This window comes from Nycticebus coucang, chromosome 10, assembly GCF_027406575.1.
Source record: "Nycticebus coucang isolate mNycCou1 chromosome 10, mNycCou1.pri, whole genome shotgun sequence".
NCBI classification, from domain to species: Eukaryota; Metazoa; Chordata; class Mammalia; order Primates; family Lorisidae; genus Nycticebus; species Nycticebus coucang.
This window is the reverse complement of record NC_069789.1, coordinates 16,231,250-16,249,844: the sequence shown is the minus strand read 5'-3', so window position 1 is coordinate 16,249,844 and position 18,595 is coordinate 16,231,250. Positions and strand designations below refer to the sequence as shown.

General features: G+C 43.7%; 2 protein-coding genes across 16 annotated transcripts in view; one reads left to right on the top strand and one right to left on the bottom strand.

Moving 5' to 3' along the window:
• TTC13 (tetratricopeptide repeat domain 13) overlaps positions 1-3,461 on the bottom strand; it is a 109,423-nt gene extending 105,962 nt beyond the window's left edge. For 5 of the 14 annotated variants that reach the window (XM_053606677.1, XM_053606680.1, XM_053606678.1 and 2 more), the window contains exon 1: positions 3,141-3,460. In XM_053606677.1, the coding sequence (XP_053462652.1) occupies positions 3,141-3,414 (274 nt within the window). In that variant the 5' untranslated portion in view covers positions 3,415-3,460. Of the gene's footprint in view, positions 1-3,140 lie in introns of all 14 variants that reach the window. The other 9 variants (XM_053606682.1, XM_053606683.1, XM_053606687.1 and 6 more) reach the window with 4 other exon arrangements.
• A 189-nt stretch (positions 3,462-3,650) lies between these two features.
• Positions 3,651-18,190, top strand: ARV1 (ARV1 homolog, fatty acid homeostasis modulator). 2 transcript variants are annotated; one of them, XM_053606708.1, is made up of 6 exons: positions 3,651-3,869; positions 7,348-7,467; positions 10,038-10,191; positions 13,514-13,738; positions 14,771-14,917; positions 16,402-18,190. In XM_053606708.1, the coding sequence occupies exons 1-5, from the start codon at positions 3,696-3,698 to the stop codon at positions 14,911-14,913; spliced, it is 816 nt and encodes a 271-aa protein (XP_053462683.1). In that variant the 5' UTR covers positions 3,651-3,695; the 3' UTR covers positions 14,914-14,917; positions 16,402-18,190. The 2 variants fall into 2 exon arrangements, with proteins under 2 accessions (XP_053462683.1, XP_053462682.1); XM_053606707.1 differs by having other exon boundaries at positions 3,652-3,869; positions 17,622-18,176.
• The last annotated feature ends 405 nt before the right edge of the window (positions 18,191-18,595 follow it).

Below are 18,595 nucleotides of genomic sequence, written 5' to 3'. Positions count from 1 at the left end.
TGCCATCACTGGGGCTTCTGTCTGGAGGGAATACATACATTGCTCGTCACAAGCAGATTTAGACTGAAACAGGGGTCAACTTAGCCATTTAAACTTGAAAGCTGAAGCAAGCATTCTGAAAAGTGGTTGTGCTACTATTTCTGTCCTTGGCATGCCGACTGGCTTGGTATACACAAGTTTGTGGCTGGATAGGCAAGCAAGTGACAATGGCGTAATCAATGAATGATGAGGTCACATCTGTATGATTCTAAAGAACAGATGAGCTCTGGATTCTGGCACTTATCTAGACCCTAGTGTTCATCAGATGGGGGCTCTGGATGCAGAACTTTAGCCTCCACTCAGGCTGTGATGTACTTAGTTGTAAATCCTGAACTTGTTCCAACATCCTAGGATTAAGAGGAAATGAGGCAGGTTTCATGGGGTCCAGCTTCTCCCTAGTTGTCCAGGGTGAGGAAGGAAAAACGAGAAGTGTTTCGGGAGCTTCTACAACAGAAACGACTTTTGTGCTATATGACAGACAGGGGAGCTCCAAGTAGTCTGAGTAGTTGACTCTGGAAATGACTTGCTGGGTGAATGGAACAGCAGCCAAGGCACTTTATCACCTGTCAGCAATGGGGGGAAGGTGGGGGGGGGTGGTGAGCGGGTGGGGGCATGTAATGCGAAAGACTCATGCTACTCCTTTGCAACAGAACATTTAAGTTCCAAACTAAGAAAATAAGTACTGGGGGGGGAGGGAGATAAAAAGAAAACTAAAACATTTAAATAAGTTATGCTTAAAGCCTCATAATACAGTGTTCACCTTCTGGAGCAGAACATTAGATAATGTTCTACATATGTAAGGATCCCTCCAATTGCCTAGTTATAAAAACTATATTTATTAGGCGGTGCCTGTGGCTCAGTGGGTAGGGCACCAGCCCCATATACCAAGGGTGGCGGGTTCGAACCCAGCCCCGGCCAAACTGCAACAAAAAAATAGCTGGGTGTTATGGTGGGCACCTGTAGCCCCGGAGTTGGAGGTTGCTGTGAGCTGTGACATCACCGCACTCTACAGAGGGTGATAAAGTAAAACTCTGTCTCTAAAAAAAAACAAACTATATTTATCATTATCTGGTGGAAAACCCTAATACAACTCAGAGTTGGCTCAAAGATTCTTAAATATTGTCCTAAGCCTGATGCCACAAAATGAAGTGAGTCACCTACATCAATAATACCAATCAATTTCATAATATTCATTGATAAATGTCTTCTGCCTAGAATCCTTTAGCCAGTGAGCATTACGTGACACTAGGAAGAAAGGGAAATTGTTTTCCTAACTATAACCGCTAGTAGTTACAACAAAACTCTGCAGCCCGAATACCTGGGTTCCTCTTTTTCTACCTGTGGGGCCTCAAAAAGGTGCTACAAGTTCATTATGCCTCAACTTCTTCATCTGAGAGAAGGAGCTACCATCTAATGAGGCACTTACTATTTTTCTGATAGACTAATATACTAAGCTAATAGACCTAAAGCATTTAAAATAGCAACTGGCACACAGCACAAGCACTTAATACACGTCAGTTATTTCTCATTTTCTTCACAGCACACTTGTGAGGAAAATAAAACTCTGTAATGAGGTGAGCATTGTCTTGCATTTAGAGAGGAGATGATTTTGCAAAGATAGGTAATTCCCTTGCTCACAGTCATAGAAAGTGAGAGAGAGGGTGGTGCCTATAGCTCAGTGGGTAGGGCGCCGGCCACATATACCACGGCTGGTGGGTTCAAATCCGACCCAGACCACCTAAAACAATGACAACTGCAACAACAACAAAAATAGCCGGGTGCTGTGGTGGGTGCCTGAAGTCCCAGCTACTCGGGAGGCTGAGGCAAGAGAATATCTTCAGCCCATGAGTTTGAGGTTGCTGTGAGCTGTGATGCCACAGCACTCTACCAAGGGCGACATAGTGAGACTCTGTCTCACGAAACAAACAACAAAAAACCCCCACAAAAGTGAGAGAGATAAAAGCTATTCTTTTCCACTATGCACTGCTGATGTTACTCATCCTGTTACCTGCTAAGGCCTACCACAATATACAGAAGTCACATACCCCTTAATGAGTGAGACTCAGATTGTGCTAAAAGGAAATCAGATTGTGCTAATCTTGACATCTTGACTTAAAAAAAAAAAAAAAAAGGTATTGTCTTCCTAGGCACACAACGCTAAAGAACACTTCTCAAAGTCTTAAAAACAACCAGCCATCTTCTGGTGGGTACAGCCAGACCCTTTTGAAAGCAAGCCGTAAGGGAACTCACCAAGGGGAAAGAAAAGGGGAGGGGATAAAAGGGTAAAAAGAGCCACTATAGAACTCCAAAACAAAAAAATTTACACTTTTTTTGCCCCAGAGGCATCTGCCATGACTTATTAAACTGAGGCCAACAATGTAGAATCTTAATGAATGAGCTGGCCTAGCTCCAATACACATGTCTCCCGACCCACGTAGGCTTAAGGCCTGCAGGGCCCTTATAACCCCCTGGGAGACACCTGACAGATCCCAGGTCAATCTTAATTGAACAAGCCGTCAACCAGCAGATAAAATGGACTTGGCCTTTCTTTTTCTTCTTTCTTCCAGGGATCAAATTTTTAGGGACTGTGTTTAATACAAGACATCAACCAGGGAGGTCAGAAAACCTCATTTCCAGGCCTAAGATGGGCCAGGAAGGCCCATAAGTCGTGGGAGCTCCGGGGCGGGCTCCCCAAGTCGCCGGGCCCGAGTCCTCCTTCGCCCGCCCTTCCCTTGCCCCCTGGGCATCCGCGGGAGGGAGGCGGCAGGAACCGAGCTGCCCTCGGCCACCTGCCATCTCCCCCCCTCCACCCTTTCAAGAGTTGTTCCGGACTTCGGAGACGTCGCCCTGGCCCGGGGAGCACGTTGTCAGCTCTTTACCCAACGCCCTCCCCAAAGGCGGCTGCAGTAGGAGGGCGCACGGAGGCGTGGGTGGGAGCGGCGGAAAGCCGCCCGATACGACCCCATTGCGGAGCCGGTTCCCGCGGAGCACACGCCGCAGCCAGAGGCCCTGAGGCCCCGGACGCCCGAGGCCCGTCGCCCCGGCAGCCCTGCCGTCCCCTCGGCCCTGGACGCCCTGGAGGTTCGCTGCCGCCCACTCACCGCTGCATTCGGCAGAATACTGGTCCCCCCAGTCCCGGGACTGAGGGCTGCAGCCGCCGCCGCCGCCCGTCGAGGCCTCCTGCTGCTGCCGGTGCTGCAGCTCCTGCTTGAGCAGGGAGAGTGGCGAGTAGTGCTCGGTGGCCAAGGCACCCGGGCATAGCCCGGCGGACAGGACCCCCAGCAGCAGCAGCAGCAGCAGGACGCGCCGGGCGGCGCCCGCGGCAGCCACAGCGCCGCCCCAGCTGCAGCAGCACCAGCAGCCAGCAGGTGCCATCTTCCCTCAAGGCGCATGTGCGGGAGCCCTCTCTCGGTTCTCAGGCAGCCCCTCCTCTAATCCACAGGGGGCAGGTGGGCCGTGTTAAGGGGGCGGGGCCTGTGGAAACAGTGCCTGCTGGGAGTTGTAGTCCCATCTCGTTCAGCCTCCGGCCTCGTTTCTCATGCTGGAACTACGAATCCCAACAAGCCTCCCGCGGGGCAGGTCTTCCTGTTTGGCGTGTGACGTCCCCCAGCTCCGCCGGCTACTGAATCGGAAGTTCTGGGCAGTAGTTGAGTGAAATGAGCAACCGCGGGCGGAGCGGGCTGCGGCCGGGGAAGGGGTACGCAGATGGTGTGGCAGAGACTCCTATTGCTGCCTCAGCCTCCTGCCAGTACCGGTGCATCGAATGCAACCAGGAGGCCAAAGAGTTGTACCGAGATTATAGCCACGGTGTGCTGAAGATCACTATCTGCGTGAGTTGTCCGGTGTGGGGTGTCCTTGCAAGGAAAATGGCGGGGCGCGATTTGGGGGCCATGAGAGGCAGGGTTCTCTAATAGCCTTTAGATCGACGTCTTTGCATGAATGCCTATACTGATAGAGAACTCACTTCCTACAGCGCTTTTCTCATACTGGAGCGTATTTGGTTGCTGAGACCTAACTAACCAGGCGAATGGAGCGTTAGGTGGATATGGATGTATGTAGGCTTTGTGCCGAGAAATTTGAAGATCGGGTTCGTCCACATTTGGGTTCATGTCAAAGCTACTTCATGTGGAATTCTACTTCACAACCATGTTGAATTATCCTAGAAAGCTTTTTTTTTTTTCATATTCCGTCTATTGCAGTTATTGAATGTCTACTGTTAGACGTTGGTGATATAAAAATTAAAAGTGAAGAAGTAAAAATTCTGCTTCCAAGGAGTTCATAATCTATAGAGGATAACCTTATGTATAAAGAGCCTACATTGAAAGTTGAAATTGAAAGTTCTTTGAGGAGATTAGCAAAGAACCTGTCGCATAGTAAACAATCAGTAATTTTTGTCTCATTTCCGATGTGATGATTTTCTAATATTCTTCATTAGTAAAACGTGGTCTGTAGGAATGCCCAAAGGAGTAGGCAAATTGGGAGTCTCTAACTGTATAATCTGTTGTCAACCATTTAATGGTCTGGTGCAGGGGTCCTCAAACTACTGTCCGTGGACCAAATGCGGCGGTGTGATTGTATTTGTTCCCGTTTTGTATTTTTACTTCAAAATAAGATATGTGCAGTGTGCATAAGAATTTGTTCATAGTTGTTTTTTTTTTTTAACTATATAGTCCGGCCCTCCAACGGTCCGAGGGACAGTGAACTGGCCCCCTGTTTAAAAAGTTTGAGGGACACCTGTCTTAGAGGTTTCATTTTAAAATAAAGTACTATCTCATGTCTTCCAGTCTTCTTCCAATCTATAAACAGAGGGTCCACATGAGTAGCACAGGGAAGAAATATATAAAACTGGTCTTTGTCATGAATATGGGATTTCTGATTCTGAGACTTTGGTTTAGATGTTGACTTACTCTCTGCTCAGGTGAAATATATTAATTCCTTATGCCTCAGTTTGCTTGAGTGGATTTGAACTTGAGGTAACAATACATATGCCTTCATGGGTTCATTTGACAATTGGAAAAACATACCTGTTTCTTGTAATGACATGAATGAAGTGGAGAAACTCTTAAGTTGGAAACAAACACAATTTTTTATTACATTTGAAGTGCAGGGTTAATATTCTTCAATGTATTTCATTTTTCTTATAGCACTTTGATGTAACTAAAAGACCATCCTAGTACATGTCTATATATAGGTCACTACAAAAGTTTTGAGACTGTTTTGGTCCATTATTTCACTTACATTTCTTGGGTTTTGGGTATCTCAAAACTTTGGTAATGACCCACATATATACTGTATACTCACACATACAGGTTGCCCAAAAATGTATATACATTTTAAGAAAGGAAAAGACTGTAAAAACTTTTGTAATGACCCACATACATACTGTATACACACACATACAGGTTGCCCAAAAATGTATATACATTTTAAGAAAGGAAAAGACTGTATTAAAATTGTAATACTTGATATGTACTGATAACATTTGTTATCTTGTAGCTCCTATAATTGCAAAAGGCAGCTGGAACTTAAATATTATAGTTTTTTTGCATGGTTTTCCTTTCTTAAAATGTGTATACATTTTTTAGCACCGTGTGTGTGTGTGTGTGTGTGTGTGTGCGTGTTTTTTTTTTTTTGTGGGGGGTGACAGGGTGCTGCAGTGTCATAGCTCACACTACCCTCAAACTCATGGGCTCAAGTGATTCTCCTGCCTCAGCTTCCTGAGTAGCTGGGAGTACAGGTGGACACCACAGTGCTCAGCTCATTTTTCTATTTTTAGGAGAGACAGGGTCTCATTCTTGCCCAGGTTGGTCTCAAACTCCTGCCTTGGCCTCCTAGAGTGCTAGGATTGCAGGTGTGAGCCACCACACCTGGTCTCTCTAGTATATTTTTATATCTGTCTCTTCTTCTGTTTATCCTCACAATGTTTTTGCGTTTGAATTATGGCCAGCCCTGTGGTCCCCTTATCTGAGGGGTATGTGTTGTGATACTGCAGCATTCAGTCCGATAACCAAAATGGCTACTAAGTGACTTATCAGGTGGGGATTGTTGATAGCTTGGATACGCTGGACAAAGGATGATTCATGTCCCAGGCAGCAGAGCAGGATGGCCTGCAATTTAAAACTCATGAACAGTTTATTTCTGGATTTTCCCTTTAATATTCCTGATCACTGTTGACCATGCAGATTTACAAAAAGTGATCTACAAAAAGTTTTATAGAGTAAATTGTAGCATTGATGCAACCTCTGTAACTCATACTGCTTCAAATTTCACATTTCTAATGACTTTGTTTTGGGGGTGGTGGGGAAGTTGTTTTTTAAACTGAGTCTGTCTCTGTCACCTGGGCTAAAGTGCAAGGTCATAATGATAGCTCACAGCAACCTCAAACTCCTGAGCTCCAGTGATCTTCCTGCCTTAGCCTCTGAGTAGCTGAGACTACAGGTGTGTGCCACTGCACTGCCTAATTTTTCTGTTTTTCACAGGGACAGGGTCTCAAACTAATGGCCTCACATGATCCTTCCACTTTGGCCTCTCAAAGTGTGAGGTTACAGGCATGAAGGCCTAATGAACTTGTTTTCATATACTTGCATTTTACATGTTCTACTGGTCCTGGGATCTGATAACATTGTAATCACATGTGTCTAAAGAAACTGAGCTCTAAACTGATAACCCTTCAGGGGAAACAGATTCATTTACCAGGACCTGCTGAGAGCCAGGGGGACCTGGATTGGAATCTAGAGCCAGGCGGCACAGGCCAGTTCCTTACACATGGCCCGGCACTCTGCGCTGTCCCTTCTGTAGCGGAGAAGACAATTTTCTTTCTATATTCTTGATGTTAATGTTAAAAAAACAGGCTTCCCCTGGTATCTGCCACCCTGTGCTTCATTCTTTACAAACTTGTAGCCATCTAGCCAACAGGCAACAATTTATCAATGAAAGTACATTATAAATTTATTTTATACCAATTCCTACAAATGAAAAGTAGGATTGAAAATAGAATCCCTACAGATTGAAGGTAGAATCTTCTGGGATACTTTCCTGCTTAAACTCAGTCTTTAAGTCAGATATCTTTTTAGCTTCTTAAGTATAGAGTTAAAATACTATATTTATAGCCTAGAAGATTATATTTAGTCATCTTTAAAACCACTTCCTATGTAGATAATACATTTTGGGTCTGAATGGAAGATAATTTAAATAAATGCTGGTATGGCCTGACAAGGCCTGTCCAGATAGACTGTGCTGTTTTGAAATCCTTTAGGATTGCAGAATGTATGACTTTGCTTGTTCTAATATTATCTTGTATTATTTCAGAAATCCTGCCAGAAACCTGTAGACAAATATATTGAGTATGATCCTGTTATCATCTTGATTAATGCTATTTTATGCAAAGCCCAGGCCTACCGACATATTCTTTTTAATACTAAAATAAATGTAAGTTATGATAATATTTTTATTTATTTTACTTGATGATGCTATTGCATTTTAAAAGAAGAATTCTGAATCATTCCAAAAGAATAATAAGAAGTAAAGAATATTATGAAAAGGAAAAAGAAATACTAGCTTGAGGGTGGGTCTTACATCTCAGCATTTCTAAAAGTTTCCAGAAATAACAGGTGTTGGTTTGAAAAGGTACACAATACTTTATGAATGTTTAAGAATGTGATCACTGTTACCTAATCAATGGAGCTGATTCTGTTTTAAAGATAAGAATTAATTCAGATCAGAATTGACTTGGGAGGTGAAATGCCTTTAATTTGAGCTCTCTAGGGACCACCCTGCTGATCTTATTTAGGTTGGCGCATTCTGGTGGTGAAGGCAAGAGTTACATGGATCATAAAAGTGTATGGTGCCCCGTGATCATACTAATGTACACAGCTATGATTTAATAAATAAATAAAATAAATTTAAAAAAAAGAAAATGTGTCAAACGGTCTATGAACCAAGTGTATGGTGCCCCATGATCATACTAATGTACACAGCTATGATTTAATAAATAAATAAATAAATAAATAAAAGAATGTGATCACTGGCAGGAAACTGACAAACCTTAATCTGGATTGCCTTTTATTAGGTAGAAGCACGTATCACTGATTTATTTATTTATTTATTTTTGAGACAGTCTCACTATGTTGCCCTGGGTAGAGTCTCAAGAGAGTCACAACCTCAAACTCTTGGGCTTACATGATTCTCTTGCCTCAGCCTCCCAAGTAGCTGGGACGATAGGCACCCACCACAACACCTGGCTGTTTTTTTGGTTGTAGTTGTTATTGCTGTTTGGCAGTCCTGGGCTGGATTGGCTGGCACCCTAGCCGCTGAGCTATAGGCGCCAAGCCACATATTACTGATTTTAAACAAAATAAAATTTAACATATCCAGATAAGGAGACAATTGTTCCTAAAAGAAGCAAACATTAAAAGGAAAATATTAAAAAACATAATTTATTGCCTTTTTTACTCTATGATTAAAGGAATGTATGAGGTAAATAACAACATTGAGTTTAATCAGAAAAGTCATGATTTATAAAGTTTGATTTTTTAAAATATACTTCTAGTTTATCAAATTGAGAACTCAAATAGTTCGGGTAGAAAAGACAGATAAAATACAGGACACCCAATTAAATTTGAGTTTCAGATTTACAACAAACACATTTTTTAGTGTATACGCGTCCTAAACATTGCACAGAACATACTTATAAAAAAAATGTATTCGTTGTGCATCTGTCGTTTGTTTTTGTTTGCTAAATCTGGCAATCTTGAATTTGGGCTAACTTGGACAGTTATGTTGCAGTTTATTCCTGCCCCACCTCCCAAGTTAACCAGGTAATCTCTAAATTTCCAGAGCATTGATTCTCAAACTTTGCTGCATATTAGAATCAGCTGGCTGGTGGGGGCAGCTTTAAAGCCGCCAAACTGAAGCCTTCCTAGAACCAGGGGGCGATTGCAGAGTGCAGCCAGGGGAATTAGTGTGTCATCTGGAGGAGCTCAGGGGCCTGACTGATGCCTGCCCCTGGACCACACTGGCTTTGCACTCATGCTTTGTCCCCCCACTTTATATTGATGGAGCAAGCTCAATCTGTAGGAGAAATACGTAGGAAAAAAGCCAATTCTTGTTGCCTAGTATTTTCTTCCTTTTTGTTGTTGTTGTTGTTGTTGTTGTTGAGACAGAGTTGCCCTGGGTAGAGAGCTGTGGCATCATAGCTCTTAGCAACCTCAAACTCTTTGGCTTGAACAATCCTCTTGCCTCAGCCTCCTGAGTAGCAGGGACTATAGGAGGATGCCACAACTCCCAGCTGTTTTTTTTTATTTTTAATAGAGACAGGGTCTCACTTTTGCCCAGGCTGGTCTCAAATTCCTGAGCTCAAAGGATCCACCCACCTCAGCAGGGATTACAGGCATGAGCCACCATGCCTGGCCTAGTATTTTCTATTTTAGCCAAAATCCCACTCTTAAGAACTTCCAGCTTTTAATTGTTTTCTTTTAATATATTGAGTTCTACTCATCCAACTGAGGCATTTTTAAAGAAAATTTATGTTTAGACTAATAGTTTCTTATGCAGTATCATGAAATATTCAGATTAAATTTGTTCTCTTATTGCTGTTTCCACCCATACACGAGTCACATAAATTCTTCGATTGTGAGTATAGGACAGACAGATGTTGAAAATACATGATGAAAGGTAGACTACTATTTAAAACAGTGAGGGGTGCACACTGGAATCTGGGGTTGTTTCAAAATGTGGATGTCTTTACAACCAAAGATTCTGAATGGGGACCAGAGCCTAGACATTTATATTTTGAAAAGTCTCCACATATGATTCTGATGGACACTGCTGACTGAGAACCACTGCAATTAGCTGCTTTATTAGGTAGGAAGTTCTAAATTTGAGAAACAATTAGATGGGATGGTCTTTAAAGCCACGAATACTTAGCTACCTTTGTGCCTGGTGATATGAAGTGCAACTGAGTATTTCTTTACCTAACTGGCAATGTCTTTGACTGTTAGATCCATGGAAAACTCTGCATGTTTTGTTTGCTTTGTGAAGCATACCTGCGGTGGTGGCAGCTTCAAGATTCCAGCCAGAACACGGCCCCTGATGACTTGATCAGATACGCTAAGGAGTGGGATTTCTACAGAATGTTTGCCATCGCCTCTTTAGGTAAGGAGACACCACATGTTCCATTTTTACTTAACTAGTATTTAACTACTCTGATTAAAATAAAGACATGTGGCCTTAATCATTGGTAAGAGAAGCTAGTTAACACACAACTTGAGACTGTATTTTTAGCTGTACCACTGATCTGTGAGGTAGTCTGTCAAAATTGCATGCTTGCTTTTGCCACGTGTGTGTTTTGGAAATAGTTATGGTTATTAAATTAGAAAATTTCATAAAACATTTGAAGCATAATATTGTTGATAAAATTCTTTTTTTTTTTTTTTTTTTTTTTGCAGTTTTTGGCCAGGACTGGGTTTGAACCACCTCTGGCATATGGGGCCAGCACCCTACCCCTTTGAGCCACAGGTGCCACCCTGTTGATAAAATTCTTAATGTTTAAGTTCTGATTGTCCAGTCTGAAAGTTATATAGGCCCCATCTTTATTAAAACAGATTGATAATTGCCAGGTAAACCAGGTCGGTGGCTCACGGCCTTAATCCCAGCACTCTGGGAGGCCTAGGCTGGTGGATTGCCTGAGCCCAGGAGTTTGAGACCAGCCTAAGCAAGGGCGAGACCCCTGTCTCTACTGAAAGAAAAAAAGAAAAATAGCAAGGGGCGGTGCCTGTGGCTCAATGAGTAGGGCACTGGCTCCATATGCCAAGGGTGGTGGGTTTGAACCTGTCCCCAACAAACTGCAACAACAAAAAAAACTAGCAGGGCGTCATGGCGGGCACCTGCCTCCACCCACAGCCTTCCAGGGGTCAGGGGCAGGTTACCCCATTCTTTCAGTTGCCTCGAGCCTTGGAATCATCCCTGATGCCTCTTTCTTTGATACCCAGTAGTCAGATCATCAGGAAATCCTGTGGGCTCCACCTTCAGAATATTTCTTCTGCTGTACTTCTGCTTCTGTCTACTCCCTCTGTGCTGCCGCAGAGGATTTCTCAGAGGAAATCCTGTATCAGGCAGCAGCCCTTACTGCCCCCTGATCAGCAGGAGCCTGAGGGCTGAAGCCATTCCAGAAATCTCATAAATCCAAGGATGTGGAGGTTATCTAGTCCAACCTCTCTGGTGCAAGAAAGCCTTCTCTATATTCCTGAGGTAGTCTAGCTTTGTTAGAGTGTCTCCAGTGGCAGGGGACAACCTGCCATTGTTAGATGATTGTTGTTCATCAGTTATTCACCACGTATTTATTTAGGGAGTTCTTTATTATGTTTTTGATCCAAAATCCAAGTCCGATGATCTGCCTGTCTGAGCATATCCTTGCAGTCTACAAGCCTGTGGCTCATTGGGCAGGGTGCCGGCCCCATATACCGAGGGTGGCGGGTTTGAACCCAGCCCCGGCCAAACTGCAACAAAAAATAGCTGGGTGTTGTGGTGGACGCCTGTAGTCCCAGCTATTTGGGAGGCTGAGGCAAGAGAATTGCCTAAGCCCAGGAGTTGGAGGTTGCTGTGAGCTGTGACGCCACGGCATTCTACCGAGGGTGACATAGTGAGACTCTGTCTCAAAAAAAAAAAAAAAATGAAGGGAGATAGCATGTCTCCCCTGAAGAATATATCAAATTTCATCCTAAATTATTTTTATTGATTGTAATCACTTACATATGGAACCTCTTTAGTTTAGCTACACAGGTGACCCTTGAACAATAAGGAGTTAGGGGCACCAACCCTCTACACAGCTGAAAATCCATGTAATTTTGACTCTCAAAATCTTACCTATTAGCAGCCTTCTATGGACTGAAAGAAAGCCTTACTGATAACCTAAGTACTCACTTAACCCATATTTTATGTTATATACATTGTAGTCTGTATTCTTACAATAAAGTAATCCAGAGAAAAGGAGATGTTATTAAGAAAATCACAGAGAAAATGTATTTACTATTAAGTGAAAATGAATCATTTTAAAGTTCTTTTCCTCATTGTTTTCAAGTTGAGTAGGCTGAGGAGGAAGAGGAGGGATTGGTTTTGCTGTCCCAGGGGTGGCAGAGTTGGAAGAGAATCCTTGTGTAACTGGACTCGTACAGTTCAAACCCACGGTGTCCAAGAGTCAAGTGTATTAAGTCATGGAGCATTTCAAGAGGAGTGTGGTTTTCTCTGCTATAAGTAGGATATGTGTGTTACAGAAAAACCTGATTTTGAAGAAATCTAAACTACAAACAACACAGCCTATCGGAACAAAATTAAGTTAGAGATAGACCACTCAGAACATATGCCACTGAATAATCAACTAATAACATTATAGCACACTTGAAAGGAACATTAAATTACTACTTACTAGGTACTGAACAGATTATGCCGTATTCTGACCATAGGATACAGTGGAACTATTGCTTTTAATCTAGACTCTGTCCTTCTATGAATACTTTCTGTTGGAATAAAGAATCGTACTCAGGCCAGGCACAGTGGCTCACACCTCTAATCCTAACACTTTGGGTAACTGAGTCAGGAGGCTTGCTTGAGGACAGGAGTTGGAGACCAGCCTGAGCAACATAGTGAGAACTGGTCTCTACAAAAAGTAGAAAACTTGGGCAGTGCCTGTGGCTCAAAGGAGTAGGGCACGGGCCCCATATACCAGAGGTGACGGGTTCAAACCCAGCCCTGGCCAAAAACTGCAAAAAAAAAAAAAAAGGTAGAAAACTTACTAGGTGTGGTGGCAGGTGTATGTAGTCCCAGCTACTTGAGAGACTGAGTCAGGGGGATCCCTTGAGCCCAGGATTGAGGTTGCTGTGAGTTTTGATAATGCCATTGTACTCAAGCCTAGGCAACAGAGTGAGACCCTATCTCCAAAAGAGAGAGAGAGAGAATTGTATTCAAAATAAATGAGGGATGTCTTTTAATTTAGGTGACAGAATATTCAAAATTTTGTAAATAGTAGGCACTCAAATAATGGAAGAATGTGCAAAGAAAAAAGTCTTTATATGTTATCCCATTTTTAGGATAGTCCCCGTCTTTTAGACTTAAAGGCCTCCATCTCCTTGTTTTATCCTCTCTTGGACATATATTACACAGATATGTAAGCAGAATCTTACTTCCTAGAGAGAATGTCAGAAAATTGTTTAAAATTCTAATGGAGTTACTTTTTCTTCAATGGATGATGAAATACTTCATGAAGAACTGTTGAAATCTGTTTCTGAAATCATACCAGCAGAATGTGACACAAAAGCCAGGGGGCTATTTTTTAAAAAATAAAATAAAAAGAAATTTTGATCTTGTTAAAATATTTCTTACGAAGTCAGCTGATAAGCTGCATTTTGGAATTGTGGTTTATTTTTAGAGGGATATGTTTTGGATGGGGTATTTACATTTTTATTTTCCAATTTCTCCTTAGAACAAACTGCCTTTTTTATTGGCATTTTCACTTTCCTGCGGATAGAACGGCCCATGATGGCAAAAAAAAAGCCCAACTTGGTTTTGCTGCTGAAAGCATTGCTATTATCTAGCTATGGAAAACTCTTGTTGATTCCGGCTGTCATATGGGAACATGACTACACACCTCTCTGCCTCAAACTCATTAAAGTATTTGTCCTTACATCAAATTTTCAGGCAATTAGAGGTATGTTTTTTATTCTGCCTTCTCAGCTTTCCATTATAGAGTTTAAAGCCTTGTTTCTAGCGCATAGTATAGTTTTTATATAACCTGCAGGACATTGGAATTGTTCATTGCTATTAACAATACGCAACATGTGGATGGTGCCTTACACTTAGTAGGTAGTCGGTATTGTTAAATCTAACCACATAGTACTTGACAATTTTGAAAATGCTTTCATGAGCATTATTTCTATCCTGTGAGGGTAGTCGGGCAGCCATTAGTATGTCTCTGTCATGACTCAGTTTGCGGGGTGCAGAGTCACATGTCAGCCAGGAGAGAAGGCCACATCTGCCTCTCAGTCTAGGACGGTTCCTGCTGTGCCAGGACAGAGACAAGTATCCATCCCTCTGCACCTTCATTTTTCCAATATATTGTGAGAAGTGTCATTTTAAATGAACCTGTCAGCTTGGGGCCAGCCACATACATCGGAGCTGGCAGGTTCGTATCCAGCCTGGGCCTGCCAAATAGCAATGATAACTACAACCAAAAAATAGCTGGGTGTTGTGGCGGGCGCCTATAGTCCCAGCTACTTGGGAAGCTGAGGCAAGAGAATCACTTAAGCCCAAGTTGGAGGTTGCTGTGAGCTATGTCGCCACAGCACGCTACCCACGACGACAGCTTGACACTGTCTCAAAAAAAAAAAAATAAATGAACTTGTCACCCGGTACTTTTTATCAGAATGCTTGTCATTTCACAAACTGTAACAGCAGGTATATCATTTTTTTCTAGCCTTTCCTTTATAACCCTAGAATCGTTTTTTATCTTTTTTTTTTTTAATATTCATGGGAATCTGTCTCTTTGAGGAGGATCTCTGTTTTTGTTATAAGCAGGGGCTCATTACTGATGGTCAGTGGGAGAAGGGGACAGCATAGATAATAAGAATATGGATGTTCTCAGAATAGCTTTATAAAACAGTTCACACTGCCACAGAATTTACCTGCCAATATTATTTAATTAAATTCTTAAAAACTCAGTTGGCGGCCGTCTTTCTTCTAGTGACCCTGAACATCAACCGCAAGCTCTCTCTGTTGGCCATCTTGAGTGGCTTACTAGTAGAAAGCGCCATGGTCTACTTCTTCCAGAGGATGGAATGGGACATTGGAAGTGATTGTGCCATCTACAAATCTCAGGACTTCTGAGGAGGTACTGAAAGACCTGCAGTGTCCGTGCATACAGAATTAGATAGATGTCCTTGTAAGATAAGTAAGTGCCTACATAACCCATCCCACAGCCTCTAATTCCCTCTGCGTTGCACACATCTTCCTTGAGAGATTTAGTACCTAGCTCCCAGGGCCTTCACTTTAGTTCCTTTTGTCATCCCCAGGGACATCAGCATCCATAGTTTTTGTTGCATCAAGGGCCCTAACCTCACAGTTTCTCTAACACCCCTGATACCACCCATTCCTCCTAAGATCCTAGACTCTAAGACTGTCTCCTCTTTCCCCAGCCATGCTTCCTTCCTCACCTGCCCTGCTTTTCATTGCTCTCTCCCTTCTAGTTCCTTGACCTCTGACTTTCTTCCACTTCTGACCGCCTTGCCTGCTTTCCAGCCACACCTGGCACCTGCAGACAGTGTTGGGCTACATTTTCTTAGTTGCTAGAAGCCCTCGGCTCCTGCCTTCCCCACACTGCTGCGCTGTTCAGTCTTTGTGTAGATCCCCATGGTGCTTTTTTTTTTTTTTTGAGACAGAGTCTCAAGCTGTCACCCTGGGTAGAGTGTGGTGGCGTCACAGCTCATAGCAGCCTTAAACTCTTGGGCTTAAGCGATTCCCTTGCCTCAGCCTCTTGAGTAGCTGGGACTCTAGGCGTCTGCCATAATGCCCGGCTATTTTTGTGTTGCAGTTGTCCTTGCTGCTTTAGCTGGCCCAGGCTGGATTCGAACCCTCCAGCCTTGGTTATGTGGCTGGTGCCCTGCTGACTGAGCTTTGGGCGCCGCCCCCATGGTGCTTCTTGAACAGCCAGGCAGAATCCCAGCCAACCTCCGTAGCCTCTCTGCCTTCATGGTGACCCTGCCACCACGTGACCTCAGTGCAGTCATTCCAGCATCTTTCCATACTCCATGCCCCCATGCCTGTGCTCACCGTGCTGAGAACTGACATTATCACAGGTTTCAAGAGCTTTCTTTACCTTCACTTCAAGTCTTCGGCTGTCCATGCTCTCCCCTCCTGCCTTCCCATCTCACACTGTGACAGCTGCTTCTCTGGGGCTGTTTCCTTCCCTCCTGTCACACCCACCTGTGGATCCCAGCCTTGGTGCTATGTGAGGAAGCAGGATCCTGGAGCAGTTGCTAGAAGGCTGGGCTGGAAGCTGAGGAAAGCACAGGAGCATGGGGACCCAGGTCTTGTCTGAGGCCCACATCAGGGAACATTGAGGCCATGCTTCAGGCCACTCCCTTCTCGGTTCTCCTTGCAGATGGCAGCTCAGAACTTTCTCTCCCTCCCTTAATGCACCATCCTCCACACCCAGTTACTTCTCCTCCTTGCCAGGTCTTCAGAGATGTCACTGCTTTGTTTATCCTTTCTCCTCTGTAGTGGCATCCTCCCCTGCCCCCAGCCTGAGTGCATCAGTAGCTCTTTATTCTAGAGCATTTGGTCTAAGCCTGCTTCTTCAAATATACTTTCTTTCAGTCTTCTGAATCCAGACTCCTACAGTTCACAAGGAAGCTGATGGCCAGCTCCTCCTCCGCTCGAGAAGCTGTTCGCTCATGGCCTCCCTGGGAGGAACCCACCGACTCCTTCCCTCCTGTCAGATCCTTGTTCACTTACTTCCTTGCTGGCGCCAGGATTGTGTTGTCAGCCCTTTCCCTTTGCACATTTCCTCCAGACTGCCCTCTGCCACATCACTGTCACTGTCACCATCACTGTGCCCTCTCCCCTGCCTCCTACAGGGTAGTCTGATGTGGAGCTCAGTGTCACCCCCCCTCCCCAGCGAAGCAGAGTCCTGTCTTCACAGGCTTTCTCTTGTGATCCTCATCTCTTCACTCAGACCGCAACTGCACCCTCACCATCTACAGCCTAAAGGTCGTAACAACCTCGCCAGCCTTACAGTGCCATGGGAATGTTCCTGAGTCTCCTTCTGGGGGCCCTCCATGTTTTTCAGTAATTTCTTATTGCTGACAGAGGAGTTTCTTATTTCTGCGTAAGGACCATCTTTTGTTTTCTCTAAGCGTTAGTGTGGACCTTTATGACTTCATCTTCCCGGGCCTGTTCTTTCCCACATCCACCATCTACTGCAGCCTTCTCTTGTCCAAACTTGCCTTAGTCTCCCCAGCTCCTAGGGTCACCCAGCCAGTCATCATGGCTTCTCCGTGAGTTTGTGGGGCTCACTCCTCTGGTGACCTTCTGGTGCTCAATTTAACACCTGTACCAGTCCTGTGCCAAAGCTGTCCTAGCGTCAGATCTTTTGTCCCCAACTTTTTTAAGTGCTTCTGCTTGTCAGACTGTCAATTGTCATTGATAGTCAGGAAAATAAGGTCGCTTGCCTTTAATCATTTGAAAACCACTATCCTGTTTTCTGTCATCCCATGTTTTATATTTGTCTATGTCTTATATTAAAAGTTCTTGTGTTTTGTTTCTGCTCAGAAGCAGGAATTGGGATTTGAGACCATTGTCTTTCCCTCCTTTGCTGACAAAGTAATAAACTTCTCTTTTCTTCTCAAAAAAAAAAAAAAAAAAACCTTTCATGTGTTTATGCCTCACTTCCCCAACATGGTGACAAGTTTGGTGCCAGGAGAGACAAGCGTCAGGTTCCTCTGTTTTTACTGTCGCCCAGGGTCTGCACTAGTAAGTATTATTGACTTGATTTTCAGCAGACTATGCCATCTGAGTGTCTCCTTGATTATCTACAGTTCTGTTCTTTACTACCTGTGGCCTGACCAGCTGCGCCTGAAAACGAGAAGACATAAAATATAAACCAAGATCCTCATTTCTGATGAGTAAAATGAAGCAGAGATTTGGGAATGCTTCCTGAAAAAAAAGCAGTGGTGGTAGCAGTGGATACCCAGCCCTTCCCACCTACCCACACGTCCAAGAACGTCAACCCTTTTTACGTGCAGACGCTGACACGCAGACCCAGGGGCTGTAGTGCGGGGACTGACACAGGCAGCAGGTGAAGGTTTATGTTTAGACAACACCAGGTAAGCACTTCCACTTGCACACACAATAAAAAGATGCAGGGTTCATTCCTTGGACATGTTTATATGTTTTTGATCGAAATATTGTTACTGGCTTAAAATAATATGTTGTGTTCTTGTAGTAGTAGAGACACTTTCCTCTTAATAAAGTATTTCAGAATAAACTGAGTTTTTGTAGATTTTCGATTTAATAACAAAGTTACTAAAGTTATTAAATTAGTCAAAATAAATACATCATTCTTATAAATTCATACCCAGTTCACCTCCAGTCTGTCTGCATCACAGCAGTATTTGTCAGTCTTTAAAATTAGCTGATCCAAAAGTAAGATATGAAAACCACTGAATTGTACACTTTGCAGGGGTAATAATACCTCAGGAAAGCTGTTAAAAAATAAGACAGCACGTCTTTCCTTTCCACTCTCCCTGTTTCTTTCATTTGTTGTTTTATTCATTCTTCACTTACTGAGCACCTAGTACATGTGCCAACCCTGTGGATACAGTGGTAAGTGAGGCAGGGCCCGCTTGGAGTTTACTGGGGACTGTTGGATTCAGAAGTCCAAGTAGAGAATGTGTGGTAAGTGTCATAAAAGGGTGGCAGGAATACCTAATGCAGCCTTAGAAGTTGGGGCAGGGGAGTGTCTTCTGAGAGAAAGGGGAAATGAAAGGAAGTTTTTAGTGTCCTTGGTGAG

What these genes read in the sequence shown, in the direction of transcription:
- ARV1 (XM_053606708.1), top strand. Translation starts at nt 3,696, where the DNA reads ATGAGCAACCGCGGGCGGAGCGGGCTGCGGCCGGGGAAGGGGTACGCA. An exon ending in GTTTGCCATCGCCTCTTTAG is followed by an intron (nt 10,192 to 13,513) that starts GTAAGGAGACAC and finishes ATTTCTCCTTAG; the next exon opens with AACAAACTGCCTTTTTTATT. An exon ending in AAATTTTCAGGCAATTAGAG is followed by an intron (nt 13,739 to 14,770) that starts GTATGTTTTTTA and finishes TCTTTCTTCTAG; the next exon opens with TGACCCTGAACATCAACCGC.